Consider the following 17,228-nt stretch of genomic DNA (forward strand, 5'->3'; position numbering starts at 1 on the left):
GTAATCTACCTTATAAGTGTTTTCCCCCGAAGACGATTAAAAGAGACATTTTTTTCAAGAAGCGTTGGCCTTAAAAATCCATGTAAAAATTGGCTGTACATTTTGTCAAATTTAACTCAGTCGAACTCTTAAAATTCTCATTTTCACCTTTCAAAGAGTTTTTTTTTAATCTTCACTGCACTCTTCTTTACTTAAAAAGGGTTGTTGCTATTTCATATTAAACTTTTTCTCCCTTTTTCTCGGGAAAATTTTAAGCAAATCACGACGCAGCAATTTTCTTCTGCTTCAGGCAAAACAATGTGACGTAAGCATTAAGGGTCAACTACTCTAATTTAAAAGTAAATCCAAAGGGCAAATATTATCAATATTTTAAGAACGTATGGATCGCGGGTTCTGTATTTAATACTATGAAATGTAGAGATGAGAAGGCAAATCGTTGTCTATAATGTCTAATATTTATTCTAACAAGACGTACAGAGAGCTACATGTATATCCGACAGGCATGTGTCATGTGTCATCCGAGGGAAAACAAAAATCACTTCACTTTTATGTAATTACAGTCAAATAAAAAGCATTTTAAGAAGCAAAAACAATGTAAGGTTTTATTGTAATATTTTGGATTAAAGTATTATACTGTTTTCTATAGCGTTTAAAAACCTATTAAAAATATTCATTATTATGCAGTGTTTTTAAAATAATTTTCTTAAAGTAATATGAAAATGATTATCATAATATTTTTGTCTTTATTTGTCGTAAATTATTACCCTAAGGCTTCTACATTGCAGAAGGTACTCTCAATCTTCAACTTGACAGCGTTTCTTATGATGAAATGATATCGAACTTTTCATGGCTAATTAATGGAGGTCATTATATGCCTACCGAGTGCAAACCAAGAGAAAGTGTAGCTATTATAATACCATTCCGGGGTAGAGAAGAACATTTACGGATCTTGTTGAACAACTTACACCCAGTATTGTATCGCCAACAGCTAGAATATACTGTTTACATTGTGGAGCAGGTATTAAGTGATAAATATGTACCCTTAATTTTTTAGGCATAATTATTGCATAAGAATTCTACATATCATCAATAAGAAAGAACATAAAAACATTATATTGTTGAGTTTAAACAGCTTACAAATCAAGGCATCTTCAAACATACTGGGTCTAGATACAACAGCAGCGTCAAAATGATGTTTTAAGTAGACCATGGTTTGCATATACCAAACTAAACTTGCTTGCATGTTGGATGTACTTAAACTTTATGGAAACTTTGGCTAGATCTGAAACTAGAATGATACTTTATCTGATTAATAAAATGATGTTCACTTTTGAGAGAAAAATCTTAATGTTAATTCATTTACAGTGCAATTAAAATATCACTTCTCCACACCTCTCAGTCTTATTTGCATTTGTTTAGGTGGACACGAAACCTTTCAATAAAGGATATCTTTATAATGTCGGATACATGAAAGCAAAAGAAAATCAACACACGTGCTTTGTATTCCATGATGTTGACCTAATCCCCGAGAATGACCACATTCTTTACGGATGCATGAAGAGTCCAATGCATTTATCTAGAGCGATAGATAAATTCCATTATATGTAATTACGCCCAAAAGCTAAATATATGATTTAACATTTGAACATTAAAGTAGTGTTGAAATGTAACGTTAATTTGTCAAAAGATTGCTTTTTTACAACTTGTCATGAAATTGAAAAACATTCTTATATCGTTTTAAAACATGTTAATATTTATATTTATTGATGTTGAAATAATAGTTTGTTAAAATGATTTTACCTAAGAACAACTCCATATTCATTTACGATTTTTTTAGAAGTTCATCAGAGGTAATCTGTGTAAGTTAGGTATAGAGCAAAACTTAAAACCAGGTGTCAAGAACATTCAGATAAACTTTTTTTTATTCTTCCTAGCGATTCAAAAGGTTCTATGATAAACAAATAAGAATCCATTATGAAAGCAAATACGTAATACAAAATAGTTTCATAGGTGGCAAAATATTACAAATCATGCAGCGCATAAAATTTATGAAATCTAAAGAGAGTTGAAAGAAGTTTTAAGAGATACTTTTAGTAAGAAATGCAGATATATAAATTTATGTAATAAATACAATTTTAAAAAATATGATATACAAATTGTAAACAAAAATTGAAAAAAATATAGCAAAACCATGCCAATTTGTATGACTGATTGAAAAAGTAAACCATCTCCCTCGCAGTACAGGTAAGCCTACACATTGCGTTGAAATGCTAATGAAGGGATAATGAGATATGACGTTAGAATATATGCCCCGCCTCTGTATATCCATATATGAAAAACATACCAAAACGACAGCTTTACAATGTAGCTAACAAATACTGTTGAATAATATTTCATGATGAAATATATAACCACAAATCACTCATATGTGTATCTATAAATTCACAATAACAAGAATATATGAAGAATTTTCATAACGCTTCCGTCGAACAACACGTATGGATGTGAATCTGCGTCCTAAAAGCGCTTGTCAGACACTGTATTTGATGTCAGCATACGTAGATGGTGTTCCTGACGATCGCAATCTTTAGATGATTTATCAGGTATGTATAATAGATAAACACTGTATTTGTAATGGAAACGATACAATTGTAACTAAGTTACCATTTAATGGTAGTTCCATATAGTGGATGGATTTCAGTTCTCAACTTACTGTGTTGGTACGTTTAAAGCATGAGAAGAAACTGCATTGATTACAGTTATACAATGATATTCATGGCTGTATAGGTTTATTGTCATTGCGCTGAATTGTTGATCATTTCATTAGAAACTAATCGACACGATCGAATCATTCCATAGCATTTGTATTGCCAATACTAAGCTTAACTACACTATACTTACTACAGTTGTTGTTGTTCTGTTGTTGTTTTTTTTCATTAAAGTAAACAAAGTAAGATACATGTCATATTGAAAACAACTGATTTGATTAGCTGAAAATTATTACAATACATGCTAAAAGGATTAAATACAGCTGATTTGATTTCCTGAAAATTAGTTGACCCGTGAATGGACAGCTGATCAATAACATCTATCTGCTGTGTTGAAATTTCTTTACTGACAGTTTATTTTTTCAATAATATTTTTTACACATAATATTCATTAAATTGATGTATGATGCTTTTGTATATTAATTCTTATAACTACATATGTAGCTTTTGATATCACTCAGAACATTACTATCATAGTTATCTTATGCATATATTTTACAATTTTATGCTAATCTATGGTATGCGATTTTAATGATATGCTATGAGATTTGTATGCAGTGCTATGAGCTTTATGATATGGTATACTGTTTTGTTATACTATGTTATGCAATGAAATTTGTACAAAAACGCCTTCGTATATAGATGAGTTCCAAACGTTTCGAAGAAAATGATAAGAAGCCAAAGTTTAGCACTTACCTGCAATGTGAACATTCATTTTTAAATTTCAAAGCATTTAATACCGAGTTAATATCATGAGATTCAAATGCTATGGTATGAGTCCAACGCAATTCTCTGCTATGGTGTATGTTGTATGCTTGAACTGACTGTAATACAGTCTGAAATCTTGTTTAGTTAAAAAAAAATTAACAGATAAATTAATTGCATGCCACTTGATTTTCTCTATATGAGGAATATATACGGACATGGTATGATTTTGAAGAATGTGCAAGTGTAACTTTCAAATAATAGTTAAAGTGTTAATCATTTTACCAATCCATGCAAAGTAGACCTTTAATAGAATGTTCAAATTGCTGTTTACATGTAGATCTATGCATGTGCATTTAAATTTATACAACTTCTGTTTTTGTTATTTACAGAGATATTTTAGAAGTGTCAGATTGATTTGAAAAGAAGAGGCTTGAAGAAAGTGTAAGTACTTTTAAAAACATAATGCGTGCATTAGTACAGTAATTCGTCATTAGAACAGTGATAAATTTGATAACACTTATGGTTATTTAATGTTAAATTGTAGAAAATAATTTTTCCAATTCAACCTCTCAATCATTTTGTTTACATGTTGAAAATCACTGAAAAATCATTTTCATTTCAGCTGGTAACTCCTATGTTTTGAGATTTACATGGATGATGTTCTTACTTGTGTCAATTTACCAACACACTTACCAGTATATTGGGGGGAAAAGAGATAAAAATGATGAAATTAAAACCCTGGACTAAAAGAACAGGAAGACTGTGCTTTTATGGTATCAGAGAGAAGAGGAGTTGGACTGAGAAGTTTTACAATAAACACATTGACATGATATTATACATTAAAGACATTGAAATTGTTGAGTGTGCATCTATATATGTCTAGTTTAAATCATCACAGAAAATTTTAACATTATTAATCTTTCAAAAATTCCTTTACATTAAATTAAAAAAAACAATCGTTAAATGAAGTATTAAATTGCTATATGCTGTTTACGTGCATTAAGGTGGTATAGGGGTAGAGGAGAGAATCTTCATCTCCTAACATAGAGTAAATTTCACACTTCAATTTTTATATTCTCGGTAATCATCATAATAATCAAATTAAAATTGAATTTTTTTGGGAATGGAAATATATGCTACCCCCCCCCCCAAAAAAAAATAAGAAGAGTAACCCATTTATCATTCTTCATTTCAGAATTTCCTTTTTTTTATTTCAGTAATGAAATATATGCATATGCAATATTGATTTTTTTTTTGTGAATGAAAATATATACATCATTATACCCCGTCCTAAAACGGCACTGCATGTGCAGATATATCATAATTTATTGTAGCTCCCTGGGAATTTCAAATTTAAGACATGACACAGACAGGAATAAATCATTTTTTTAAACAATAAGCAAAACATTGACTAGACATAAATTTTACTCTCGTTCTGCCAGTGACACAGAACTAGCTTAAATGACCTTGGGTTAAGGTCATGCTACATCCACATGGCTTAAGCAATCTTTGTGTGAAGTAAAGTCATTCAATGTTTCTCTAAGAAGAAACTTTTACACTTTCATTTTAAGTGACCTTGACCTTGATCGAATGACCTTGGGTCAAGATCATGATACAACTTCAGATCAATTGCAATCTTTGTGTGAAAGTAGAACTTTTAATATTTCTATATACATGTAAAACGATATAAACCAGAAAAATTCCTGCCAGTGACCTTTACCTTGCATAAATGTCCTTGGTTCTAGGTCATGTTTTTATCTGCTGCGATAAAAAGAGTTAAGGTCACATACATGTGTATATAATCCATTTATGTTTAGATTTTTCATCCCTGCCTTCTTATCTTAATACTCAGCCATGGAGTTGGGTTTTTTTTAATTCAGTTCTAAAGAATGGGTTAAATGACATATCACATGTTTTTCCATTATCAGTATTTTTATACCCCCCGCAAACGAAGTTTGGGGGGGTATATAGGAATCACCTTGTCCGTCTGTCCGTCCGTCCGTCCGTCCGTCTGTCCGTCTGTCTGTTCGATTCGTGTCCGGTCCATATCTTTCTTATGGAGAAACATTAGAAGTTCTTACTTCACACAAAGATTGCTTATGACCTAAGGGTGTGTCATGACCTTGAACCAAGGTCATTCGGGCAAGGTCAAGGTCACTGGCAGAAAAAGTGCAAAATTCGTGTCCGGTCCATATCTTTCTTATGGAGAAACATTAGAACTTCTTACTTCACACAAAGATTGCTTATGACCTAAGGGTGTGTCATGACCTTGAACCAAGGTCATTCGGGCAAGGTCAAGGTCACCAACAGAAAAAGTGCAAAATTCGTGTCCGGTCCATATCTTTCTTATGGAGAAACATTGGAAGTTTTAACTTCAAACAAAGATTGCTAATGACCTAAGGGTGTGTCATGACCTTAACCCAAGGTCATTCGGGCAAGGTCAAGGTCACTGACAGAAAAAATTGCAAAATTCGTGTCCGGTCCATATCTTTTTAATGGAGAAACATTGGAAGTTCTTACTTCACACAAAGATTGCTTATGACCTAAGGGTGTGTGGCAGAAAAAAGTGCAAAATTCTTGTCCGGTCCATATCTTTCTTATGGAGAAACATTGGAAGTTCTCAGTTCACACAAAGATTGCTTATAAGATAAGGGTTTGTCATGACCTTGACCCAAGGTCATTTGGGCAAGGCCAAGGTCACTTGCAGAAAAGTATAAAACTCGTGTCCAGTCCATATCTTTCTAATGGACAAATATTGGAAGTTCTTAATTCACATCTAGAATGCTTATAACCTGAGAGTATGTCATGACCTTGACCAAAGGTCAATTGAGGAAGTTCAAGGTCATTGTTAAAAAAAAAACAAAAAAAAATCGGGCTAAGTATACCAATAATTCAAAATTGGAATTTCGTTTGATTCGAGTCATGTTTGTTAACATAAGGATGCAAATGTCCTCATGCATTAACAGTTAACTTGAACTAAAATGGAATTTAAAGAATAGAAATTGGTTTGTGTACTCATATAAGCATTAACAGTTTTAAAAAATAGAGCAGTTGTTATTTATAGAAAATGGACGATGAAATAGATTCATTCAATATTTTCTATAATAGAAAAAATACGTGAGTTATGATTTTTCTTAGCGGGGGGTATCAATTGTGAGCTTGCTCACAGTACCTCTAGTTTTAAAAATCAGTCTATACTCATTAAAAATGAAGTTTATGGTCGCTTATCTAAAACAATCTGGCCAATTCTTTAGTTTGAAAGCGATGAAATTCAAATGTCGCGATATGCATCTTTTCTCTCTCGATCTACCCGCTATTATATGTGACGTCCTATGCGACCTCGAGCGAGAAGGTGCTGTTAGCCATCTTTGTAATTGGATTAGATTTAAACGACGATTAAACTAATTTTCACCATCAAATTGCCGATAACGGGACATGATGGTGTTTTGTGTTTCGTATGGGTGTTCTAACCGTCAAAAATGGGGATTTTGTCTGATGTTTTTTTTTAAGGTTTTCCATAGCTGTCGACGAGAGGATTAATTCATAAACTACCAACAAATACATTATAAATTATATGGTGTATTTTTGTAATGTACGTTTCATAAAAAAAATCATATTTATTTTGTAAAGGGGCATAGTCACAATTTTGGTCAAATTCTATTTTTCTGTTTTTATTATTTATAATGCTTTAGGAATGCATTTCTAGTGATCAAGTGAAATTTGAGAGCCAGTTGTTGTAGAGTTATGGGCATGATACAGGGCTCACAACTTCTTGTCATGTAAACAAGGCTCATGCCCTGTTTTTGTTTACATAGGTTCAATATACAAGACAAAAATCGCTTTCAAGTTGGTTTGTCTGTCTGTTTAATCATTTTAAGCTTGTATTTACAGTTCCTTACGTTTAACATATTCATTTTAGGTCTAAAACTGGAATTTTTACTTCAACATTCAAAACGTAAACAAAAGCTTTGTTTACATGGCAAAGAACTGTAAGCTCAGTAACTCGCTAAAAACTCAACGAATGGCACTCAAATTTGAAATGACTATTAAAAATGCCTTAGTGAAGCAATGTAAACATTAAGAATGGGGAAGTAATTTTTTACCAAAATCGTGACCATGCCCCTTTAAAGAGAAAAATAGAAGTTAATGCACAGGGCCTGTGTTCAAAAATCAAGTTCATCGGAGGAAAATAACGAGAGGACGCGATTTTGGATACCGCCTCGGTTCATTAGCTGTTTTCTTATTGATTTTGTGAAATTAAACATACATGAATGCGTCGATTTTGAGTAAATGATTTCTTCATTCATAGCCCACCTCTGTAGAAAAAATATTTACGAAATTTGAGATTTCTGTAAGTTTTATTGTTGAAAGTTAAGGAGTTGTCGATATTAAATGTTTACCATGTTTACATGAGAAATAGCTTAAGTTTGTGAATATGTATGTGTAAATAGATAAAAACGGATATATGATCTTACAGAAGAAACAACAATTCAGAAAAAAAAATTATTTGTATATATCTATACAGTATAATATGAAGTAATTAAAGAACCTTCGAAAGTTGTGACCACTCTTGACTGAAGAAACAAACTTCTTGTACACCACAGTTTTACAACAATGCTTATTATGAATCATATAAAGAACACCAAAAGAACAAAATTATTGTACATTTTGATAAAAAAAAAATTTCTTACCGATTTTTATTGAGCTAATATCAATACTTATTAAGTTGTTTTTACCATGTTTACACGTCGATCAGTCTGTTTATTATTGCCGACTTCATCGTCACTTCTTCGGCTATAACATCGTTTTGTATCCGTCCTTGCTTTTGACCTAAAGATTTGTCATGGTATTGACCCAATGTCATTCGGGAAGGTCAAGGGCAGAAACAGTGCACAAATTCGTGTCTGATCCATATTTTTTTCATTGAAAAAAAAATAAAAGTTCTAACTTCATACAGAATGCTTATCACCTGAAGGTGTGTCATTATCTTGGACCAAGGTAATTTGGGCGAGGTCACTGCCAGGAAAACTTGATTTTTTCCGGTTTATCAATTTTTATCGAGAAATATTAGAAGTTCACCTCACACAGAGATTATGACCTGAAGGTTTTTCATGATCTTGGCCCAAGGTCATGTAGGCAAGTTAAATATCAATGTTTAAAAAATGCTAAATTCCTGTCTGCATCATGTGTTGTATTAATGGTAATGATTAGAAGCTAAAATATGATATAAAGTTTGCTTATGTCAGGCCACATAAAATTATTTTTTTTAGTTTTAGTTTTTCCTCCCCGCCCGCCTGTCTGAAAATGGCCTGCCCCGATGTATTTTACTTTTATAAATGTGAAAACGAAATTATTGCTTGACATGGGGATTATCGCTTGATTCCAGTCATGTCTGTTATTGTAAGGATGCAAATGTCTTCATTGAAAGAATTGAAATTAGTTTGTGTACTCAAATTAGCAATAACAGTTTAAAAAAATAGAGAAATTGTTATTTATACTATATAGACAGTAGAAAAGATAGCAATTACTATTAAAAGATAGCGGAGGCGGGGTTCACTGCACACAGTACCTCTAGTTTATTTGTTTTTGTTTAAATGTAGCGGTAGATTTCACGTGATATACTAAAGGAGGCGTTACCTTCAATGGATGAAAATTTAAAAAAAGTTTTAGTTCATTTGAGTCACTCAGGTGACGTATTGCAATTGGTCTTCCTCCGTCTTCCTGACTTTAAGGCAGGACCAAAATGTAGATATAGTAATAAAAGTATTTTTATTTGAAAATCATTTTCTCGACCTACACATATCCGTAGGAAAACCGGAATACACAAAATAAGTATGTACGGTACAAAATGGCCGCCGTTTTTTTCATTTTTACAAATGTCTGAGATGGGTTTTTTAAAGTTTTGGTCTTTATAATGTAGGCAGAGAAAAAAATTGAATCATAGCCTTTTAATAGAGGTTAATCTATATTTTTACATGACGTCAAATGTCCCTGAACTTTCTATACTTTAAACATCGTCTGCTAAAACATGGCCGAAAAACGAAAGGAAATGTCAACACCACAGAAACGGTTGGTTTTATCTTTAATTACGTCAAGATGGATTCAGTCAATATAAAATTGCTGACATTATTGGAGTAAGTCAATCGTACATAAATAAGATTCTTTGTAAATTAAATCGAGGTGGAAGCATAGAAAATTTACCTTGAAGCGGACGGCCCCGAAAAACGGATGAAGGGGGGGGGGGGGGGTAGGAAAAATTTTACGTTGTGTTAAAACGGAGAGACGACAAACATTAGCTGAAATAACGAATGAAGCAAACAATGTATTACCCTCTTCTGTTTCTAGCCGAACTGTTAAATGAAGATTACGTGTTTCTGGCTATACAAGGAGGAAAATTCGTAAAACATTAACAACTCGGAAAAAGAATAGAAGTCGTCGGATAAATTGGTGTAGATCAAAACTTGGATGGTCTTTGGATAGACACTAGAAATAAGTAATTTTTGGTGACGAAACACAAGTTGTGGTTGACCAAAGTAAATGAGTTAATGTTTTGGATTTTTCTGCACCTTACAACCGGTGTACACTTTCTCCAATCAAGTGCAAAAGTGTACACTTTAGGTGTACACCGTCTACACTTTGCGCAGAGATATTCTCTTTTGAGAAGTGGACAGGCATAGCCTACATCCACTTCTCTTCGCAAGCCCTTATATTTTGATTCTGGAAAACGTGTAAATGTCGGAACCAAAGACGGTTTACACTTCGAGCCATGTTTCGACTCCAGTTTCACTGAATTTTCGTAATAGACCTATTATTTCTAATTTTAAACATAAATGCATCCATATATCACAAACAAATCACCACTAACCCGCTTTCAAATCATTTTCTCAACCTCTACATTCCAGGTTTAAATTATGAGATCACTCGCTATAGGTGGTTTAAAAAGTAGAAATTTAAGAGTCGGAAAAAACGGAAAATAGTGTTCCGATTGTAGACTTTAGATTAAAGGTATTTTTCTTAAAATTCACAGAGCTATATAGAACGGTTTTACAATTTAAGACAAGTTAACAAAATGCATACGATAAAATAAGTAACTTTGTCACATAAAACAATTAAACTCTTTATTTTAATCTTTCTTGTATGCTATATTAATCAATGTTCGTTTAATTGTTGAAAATAGATGTCGAACAAAATTTGTCACCATAAAAGATGGCTTAAAAGGGAAGAAATACCACTTTGTAATTATTTGACTCAGTATTTGTTTGTATGTTGTAAGATTAAGTTGATTCAGTTACGTTTTCGACATTATCGTCTTAAATAGGTTTCCAATTTTATCCGAATCATAAAACATTTAATATGCGCCGACCTAGATAAACAGTGTGATACACAAAATTTAAACCCGGGATGTAGAAGTTGCGAAAATGATTTGACAGCGGGTTAGTGTTGATTTTTTTGTGATATATGGATGCATTTATGTTTAAAATGTAGAAATAATAGGGCTGTTGCGAAAATTCAGTGAAACTGGAGTCGAAACATGGCTCGAAGTTTAAACCGTCTTTGGTTCCGACATTTACACGTTTTCCAGAATCAAAACATGAGGGCTTGCGAAGAGAAGTGGATGTAGGTTATGCCTGTCCACTTCTCAAAAGAGAATATGTGCAGAGCATGTGTTGGAAATTACACTCTTAATTCCAATATGGCCTCAAAACAGAAAGCTGAGAAATCTGCAGAACTTATTTTGTCAGCACATGAAATATGACAGGGTTGACAGCGTAATGTAGCACATATAACGTGTGTAAATATGAAAAGCTTTGTATTTTTTAATATATATCAAGAAATTATGTTTTGTCAGCAAAAGTTAAAAGATACAATTATAGTGTGTTAAGAAGTGCAAAAAGCATTTATTTTTCAATGCATATGAATGCTCTAGTGCTCTAGTAATTTTACCAGATTATACTTTTCAGTTGTAAAGAAAGTAAATTCACTGTATTTAGTTAATCATAGATATGTTAAATAAAGATAAATGTTATACATAACATGCGCAATGAAAATTAAAGTCGGCTCCTTAAATAAAACATGTATACTTGTCTAGTAATCTCGTTTTAGTTCATCTACAAAGTTAACACATTGTTAAAATTTAACATTGCTCCTTTTCAGTATCAGGCCAAGCACTCTATTATGATCTTTTTCATTTAATCTTTTCATGGTTAAAAGCAGGGGGATGCGTCAATACAACATTTATATCTTTTTACTCCAAAATGAAAATGAAATGCACGCAGGTATTAGCTTTTGCTAGCTATAAGAAAAACCTGAAACTTTTTATACTTTTTTTGTTTTTTAAGTATCAGCTTAATGTCGTTTTCTCAAGTTTGTACACCGTTCGGCTGACAGTAAACAAAGGCTTTGAAATGAATGCCCGTCCTTAATACACTATATAAACCACGAATGTCGGCTGACCCCTTTTAGCTTCGTGCTGTTATATACACTCAATAGAGCGCTAAACTTGCTTATTCGTATGGTTTAAATATCAACAAACGATGTGAGATAAAAAAAAATCATGCCCTATTTTAATCTTCATTATTTTCCTTTTTATTTTTACCTGGGCCCGTAAGTGCACTCGTCCTTTTATACGATTAAACCATCGTATAATTTTATTATTATAAACAACCTGTAGAGACTATGCTGTGTAAAACATAAAATGGCTTGTGCACAATTTTTAGCAGAGATATTTAGAACTACACAAATCATATACCAGTATTACAGACACTGTTAAAGCAGTTCATTAATTGCTGCACTATTTCTGTCATGATGCACATTTTTATGTTCATTGTATGCTGCTGAAAAAACATGTTGCAGTTTTCTTATCAGTTTCTTTCTCTTATAGTCTGTCTGATCTGAAGCTAATTGGAGGTGTATCCGCTTGGAAAGCAAAAGAGTTTGAAAAAGTAAATGGTTGGTCTAATATGTTTAAAAATTGGGGCGGCGAGGATGACGACATGAGCTACAGGTCAGTACAGAATTGACAATTGTCCCGATCTGAATCTCGTTTTTACAAAAGGAACCTATAGTAGAAAAGTGAGACTTAGATCAAAAGTGAGCTCGTCTAAGTTTTATGGCCCGGGGGCCAGGATATTTTGCAATGACCAACATGGACTACATTTCCTAAACCATTAAGTTTACATCATGATATGTAGGTAGAAAACCCATTTTCTTTTTCAGAATAGCCGCCAATGGTTTATCAATCTTTCGCTACCCCAATTATATAGCTAAATACAAAATGCTTAAACACAAGCGGACACCTGTTAACACAGCAAGGTATGTATGAATTATAATATTTTTGAAAATCCACCATGTCATCAATAGAAAAGTCATACTACATAGAGATGTTTCGTTCGTTTAATTTTTTCATGAAAGTTAATTACATAGCTAATAGTTTTATAAGGCTGTGTTATCGACTTTTGTTGCTTTTTTGTAGACACAGAATGTTGGAAGACAGTGCAACGCGATTTAAACATGACGGATTATCGACCCTTATTTTTAATCCTCCTAGAATTGAAAAACACCATCTTTTCACTAAAATATTAGTTCCTACTTGAATAATAAAATTAAAGGCAACTTAAGATCACAGAGTCACTCAGGTGACCTATTGCAATTCGTCTTCGTTCGTCGTCGTGCGAAAACAATTTTACATTTTCAACTCTTTCTTAAAAACGACAAGGCTTATTGTTACCAATTTAAGTGTGAATAAACTCTACGATGAGAGGAATTTGAATCATGAATGTAAGGGCTCTACTACCCATAAGCGACGCCAAATACGCAAAAAAGCCGATTTTTCAAAAATCTTTTTCTCTACTTCCAAACAAAACGTTTTAATGTAAGGTTATGATACCCATGAAGCCTTCTACCAAAATTGTGAAATTCAAGGCCCCTTGGCCTTGTTCATGCATGGCCTTGTTCATGCTCTAGGGTTGGGGCAATTTCACCACATAGTAAAAATGTATTAAAGCTTAGAAAATATGTTACATTAAAAGTTAAAAATTTATCAATTTAAACTTAACTATAACAGTTTTAAACTGTAATAGTTAAGTTTAAATGGATTAATTTTAAACTTTTAATTAAATGTAACAGTTATGATTAACATGAATTTATAATTCATGATATTTTTGATTTTATATGTTGGATTAATTCTAATATTCAATTAGGATTTCCCTCACGTATGAGTAAATTTTATTTTATTTTAGTTTAATAATATCTACTATTTTGCACAATTTCCCGTAAGTGTTTTTCGGAAAAACTATTTTTTTCTTCTCTTTGTTACTTTGTTAGATACCAAGAAAAACATTCTTATTTCGGTTTTTTTGGAGATAAATTCCTTTGCGCATTAGGCTTGACACTTCGAAATTCCACGTAGATAAACTTATTTATTTTGTTTAGGCTTCAAGTTAAACCTGTCTTTGTTATAGGTCTTCTTTGCGGAAATGCGAGTAATTGTTGTAACAGTGTCAAGCATCAAAGAAATTTTGCCGAAATTAGGCGTTAACCTTTTTAAAATGAGTTACCTGATTGGTCAATTTCAAGTCCGTAGAGTGACCGCGTTGGTAAGTGATTTTTACGAAATCACTTTCCAACTTGCGGCTCATCGAAATAAATATCTTTTAATTAATTTCTACGGATTTTAATTTTGATTCCGCAGGTAAGCTCAAAATTATTTCTTAGTACTTTTTAATAATATTTATTATTGAGAAAATCTTATTTTACGAATATTTTGAAAAGTTTTTTATTATTATTATTTCAACTTTAAATTTTACCGCGCTAAATTAAAAGAACTCTTCTGTGCTAAGAGATAAACAAGTTAACGTATACAAAACGAAAATAAAATTTTCCGTTAAATTTACAAAACAAGTGTAAGTCATTATTTTATCATATTTTTCGATATTTTATTATTAATCAACTATGTTCACACTTTGGAATCATGTTTTAGGTAAGCGCTATGCTTGATGTTGTTTTGATTTCTTTTTATGTCTATATATAATTGTTTATCTGTTTATTGTGTTTCGGAACTTTTGTTATCTCTTTGATTTTATAACATGCTTTTATTATTTGTGAATTTCATTCATTTTGTTTAAAACATTTTCCAACTTGCGGCTCGTCGAAATAAACATCTTTTAATTAATTAGGTAAGCGCAATGCTTGATGTTGTTTTGATTTCTTTTTATGTCTATATATAATTGTTTATCTGTTTATTGTGTTTCGGAACTTTTATTATCTCTTTGATTTTATAACATGCTTTTATTATTTGTGAATTTCATTAGTTTTGTTTATAACATTTTCCAACTTGCGCACCCCTGCGAATGTGTTCGGAATGTTTCCTTTATCGTTGCTAAGTAAGTAATAAATCCAGAGTTGTTCGAATGAAAATTCACGAGACTTCACCGATATTTGTTCAGTTCCTGTGAAATTTTGAGCGGAAGTATAAGTGTTCGGATAATATTCTCAAAATACGTAAGTACTGGTCGTTTTTCATATCATATCCTACTCTGATTTATGTTAAAACGGGAAAAGCTTTCAAGATGTATGTCTTATTTAACCACCTAGCAGTTATTTATATTAAACGATAATATTCAGAACAGAGTTATCGTTCGTGTTCAAACACGTGTAGAGTGGTTGAAAATATTAACATTGGGTTGCTTAATAAAATCATAGCCATGTTTGATGCTTGTGGTGTGCAATACCATGTTTTAAAAAAAATAATGGGTGTCTGTTTTGCATTAAAACTTGGCATATCGAGCCATTTTCAAGGAACATTCTGCATAAAATGGTATAGTCTGTTTCACTATTGATGTTATTACTAGGTCAGGCGCGGATCGAAAATTAATCCTCAGGAGGGATCTCTTTTAAGCATGTTAGTTGTTGCAACAGCAGACAAAAACTAATTTTTGTATAGTCACATTTATTTCTAGAACACATTTTATTCACCAATTAATGAAAATAAAGTTTAAAATCAATAAACCTCTAGATTTTATATTTGACTGTAAGAACCTAGATACTGTGAAATAGACTTTATACACGAGGTACGATTTTTACTGCGAAACTGAACGGGTCAAATAAAACCACGTGGTCTAAAATTTGAATGACAATAACATTCGCAGGGGTGTTGCGGCTCGTCGAAATAAACATCTTTTGATTAATTTCTACGGATTTAGATTTTGATTCTTCAGGTATTGTGAACGTGAGTACATCCCATAGCTACAAATCTTCAGAGCTATCCCCTAAGCATCACGACGGTGAAAACCAAAGTGTGATAAAAATATTCTTCTCTACTCCCTTATATATCTGTTTAGATATAAATGCATAGATATAATGTCCATGAAGTCGTCCTAAAAAATGAAATTTATGACCCCTAGGACAGAGTTTTAGGCCCTAGGGTGGAGCCAATATCCATGTAGCCATATCGTAAAAATGTATTTAACCCTAAAAAGTATTCCCTTCTCTCCTCCCATACATATATATTAAAAACGTAATGCATGTTATGATGCCAATGAAGTCTTCTACATAAATTGTGAAATGTATGACCACTGGAACAGGGGTTTAGGCACAAGCGTGGAGCCAATATAACCAAATAGCCAGATGTATTAAACCTTAAAAATCTTTACTTACACACAGAAGGGTTAAAAATAAATATATGGTTATGATGTCCACGTACTCTTCTACCTAAATTGTTAAATTTATGACCTCTGGCCCAGGAGCTAAGGCCGAAGGGGGGGGGGGGGTCAATATGGCCATAAAGTGTTAATGCATCTAATGTTTATAAATCTTCTTTCCTCTCACACATCTGTAAGAAAAACCTGACCTGATAATTACATGTATGTTAACCAGAAAGTCTCCTACAAAAGTTGTGAATTTCATGTCCCATGGAATATTGTTATGGACTCTAGAACGGGGTCAAAATGAATTTATATTGTTAATGCGTATAATGTTTAAAATTATTTTCTCTACTCGATCCCACACACCTATAGGGAAAACTGAATCCATAATTTTGTAGACCAGGAAACCCTTTTCCAAAATTTAAACATCATGTCCCTCGAGGTAGGGGTTCCGAGTCTAGGGCGGGCCCTAGTCATATATTAATGCATTAAAAATTTAAAAAGATCGTCTGCTGATATACTGAATAAACACTGACAAAGCTTGAAACTAAAGCATTCTATTAAAATTTTTAATTTCATGTCTCCCAATGCAGAGATTTGAATTTAGGGCGAGGACAAAACACCCATACATTGTATAGGGAAGGAATTCTTAATGCAAAACGTGGTCATTTCATTTTAATTTATATAAATTGTAAAAAAAAAAAAAAAACCCGTCTACTGACATAGAACAAAAACTGACTGCATATTAAGAAAAAGACATTAAAGCTGTCATATTTTATGTCTTCAACATGTAAGCAAAAGCATATGAACTGTCAAAATAATATATTTGAAAAGCATGTTGTAAGGGTGGTCAGAGCAAGCCTTTGACATAATATGTGGATTTAAGCGGTTTGTTTTTTAATTCCTAAATACTTTATTCACACTGAATTGTATTTTATTTCCTTGAATAAATCATTATTTTTTTCGTGCATAATAGAATGATCTATTGGATTGCTTTTATTTCGCTATGCGCTAAAGAAAAAAAGTCAAAAGTGTAAACTACAACAGTGGAGATTACAAAAGATGTTGACTGAAACTGTCATTCTTGTCAGTCTATTTATAATAAGCCAGG

General features: G+C 32.3%; 1 protein-coding gene across 1 annotated transcript; it reads left to right on the forward strand.

Annotated features, from left to right (window-relative positions):
* Positions 1 to 789: 789 nt before the first annotated feature.
* LOC128181744 (beta-1,4-N-acetylgalactosaminyltransferase bre-4-like) lies at positions 790 to 13,289 on the forward strand. Its single transcript, XM_052850257.1, has 5 exons — positions 790 to 1,018; positions 1,420 to 1,604; positions 12,358 to 12,480; positions 12,693 to 12,788; positions 12,949 to 13,289. The coding sequence occupies exons 1-5, from the start codon at positions 830 to 832 to the stop codon at positions 13,067 to 13,069; spliced, it is 714 nt and encodes a 237-aa protein (XP_052706217.1). The 5' UTR covers positions 790 to 829; the 3' UTR covers positions 13,070 to 13,289.
* Positions 13,290 to 17,228: the final 3,939 nt, after the last annotated feature.

The sequence above is a fragment of the Crassostrea angulata genome, chromosome 4, assembly GCF_025612915.1.
Source record: "Crassostrea angulata isolate pt1a10 chromosome 4, ASM2561291v2, whole genome shotgun sequence".
Taxonomy (NCBI): Eukaryota; Metazoa; Mollusca; class Bivalvia; order Ostreida; family Ostreidae; genus Magallana; species Magallana angulata.

Bases quoted from the DNA above. Each gene is read 5' to 3' on its own strand.
- LOC128181744 (XM_052850257.1), top strand. From the start codon at position 830: ATGATATCGAACTTTTCATGGCTAATTAATGGAGGTCATTATATGCCT. The intron at 12,481-12,692 runs GTCAGTACAGAA...TTTCTTTTTCAG, and splicing joins GATGACGACATGAGCTACAG to AATAGCCGCCAATGGTTTAT. The intron at 12,789-12,948 runs GTATGTATGAAT...GCTTTTTTGTAG, and splicing joins ACACCTGTTAACACAGCAAG to ACACAGAATGTTGGAAGACA.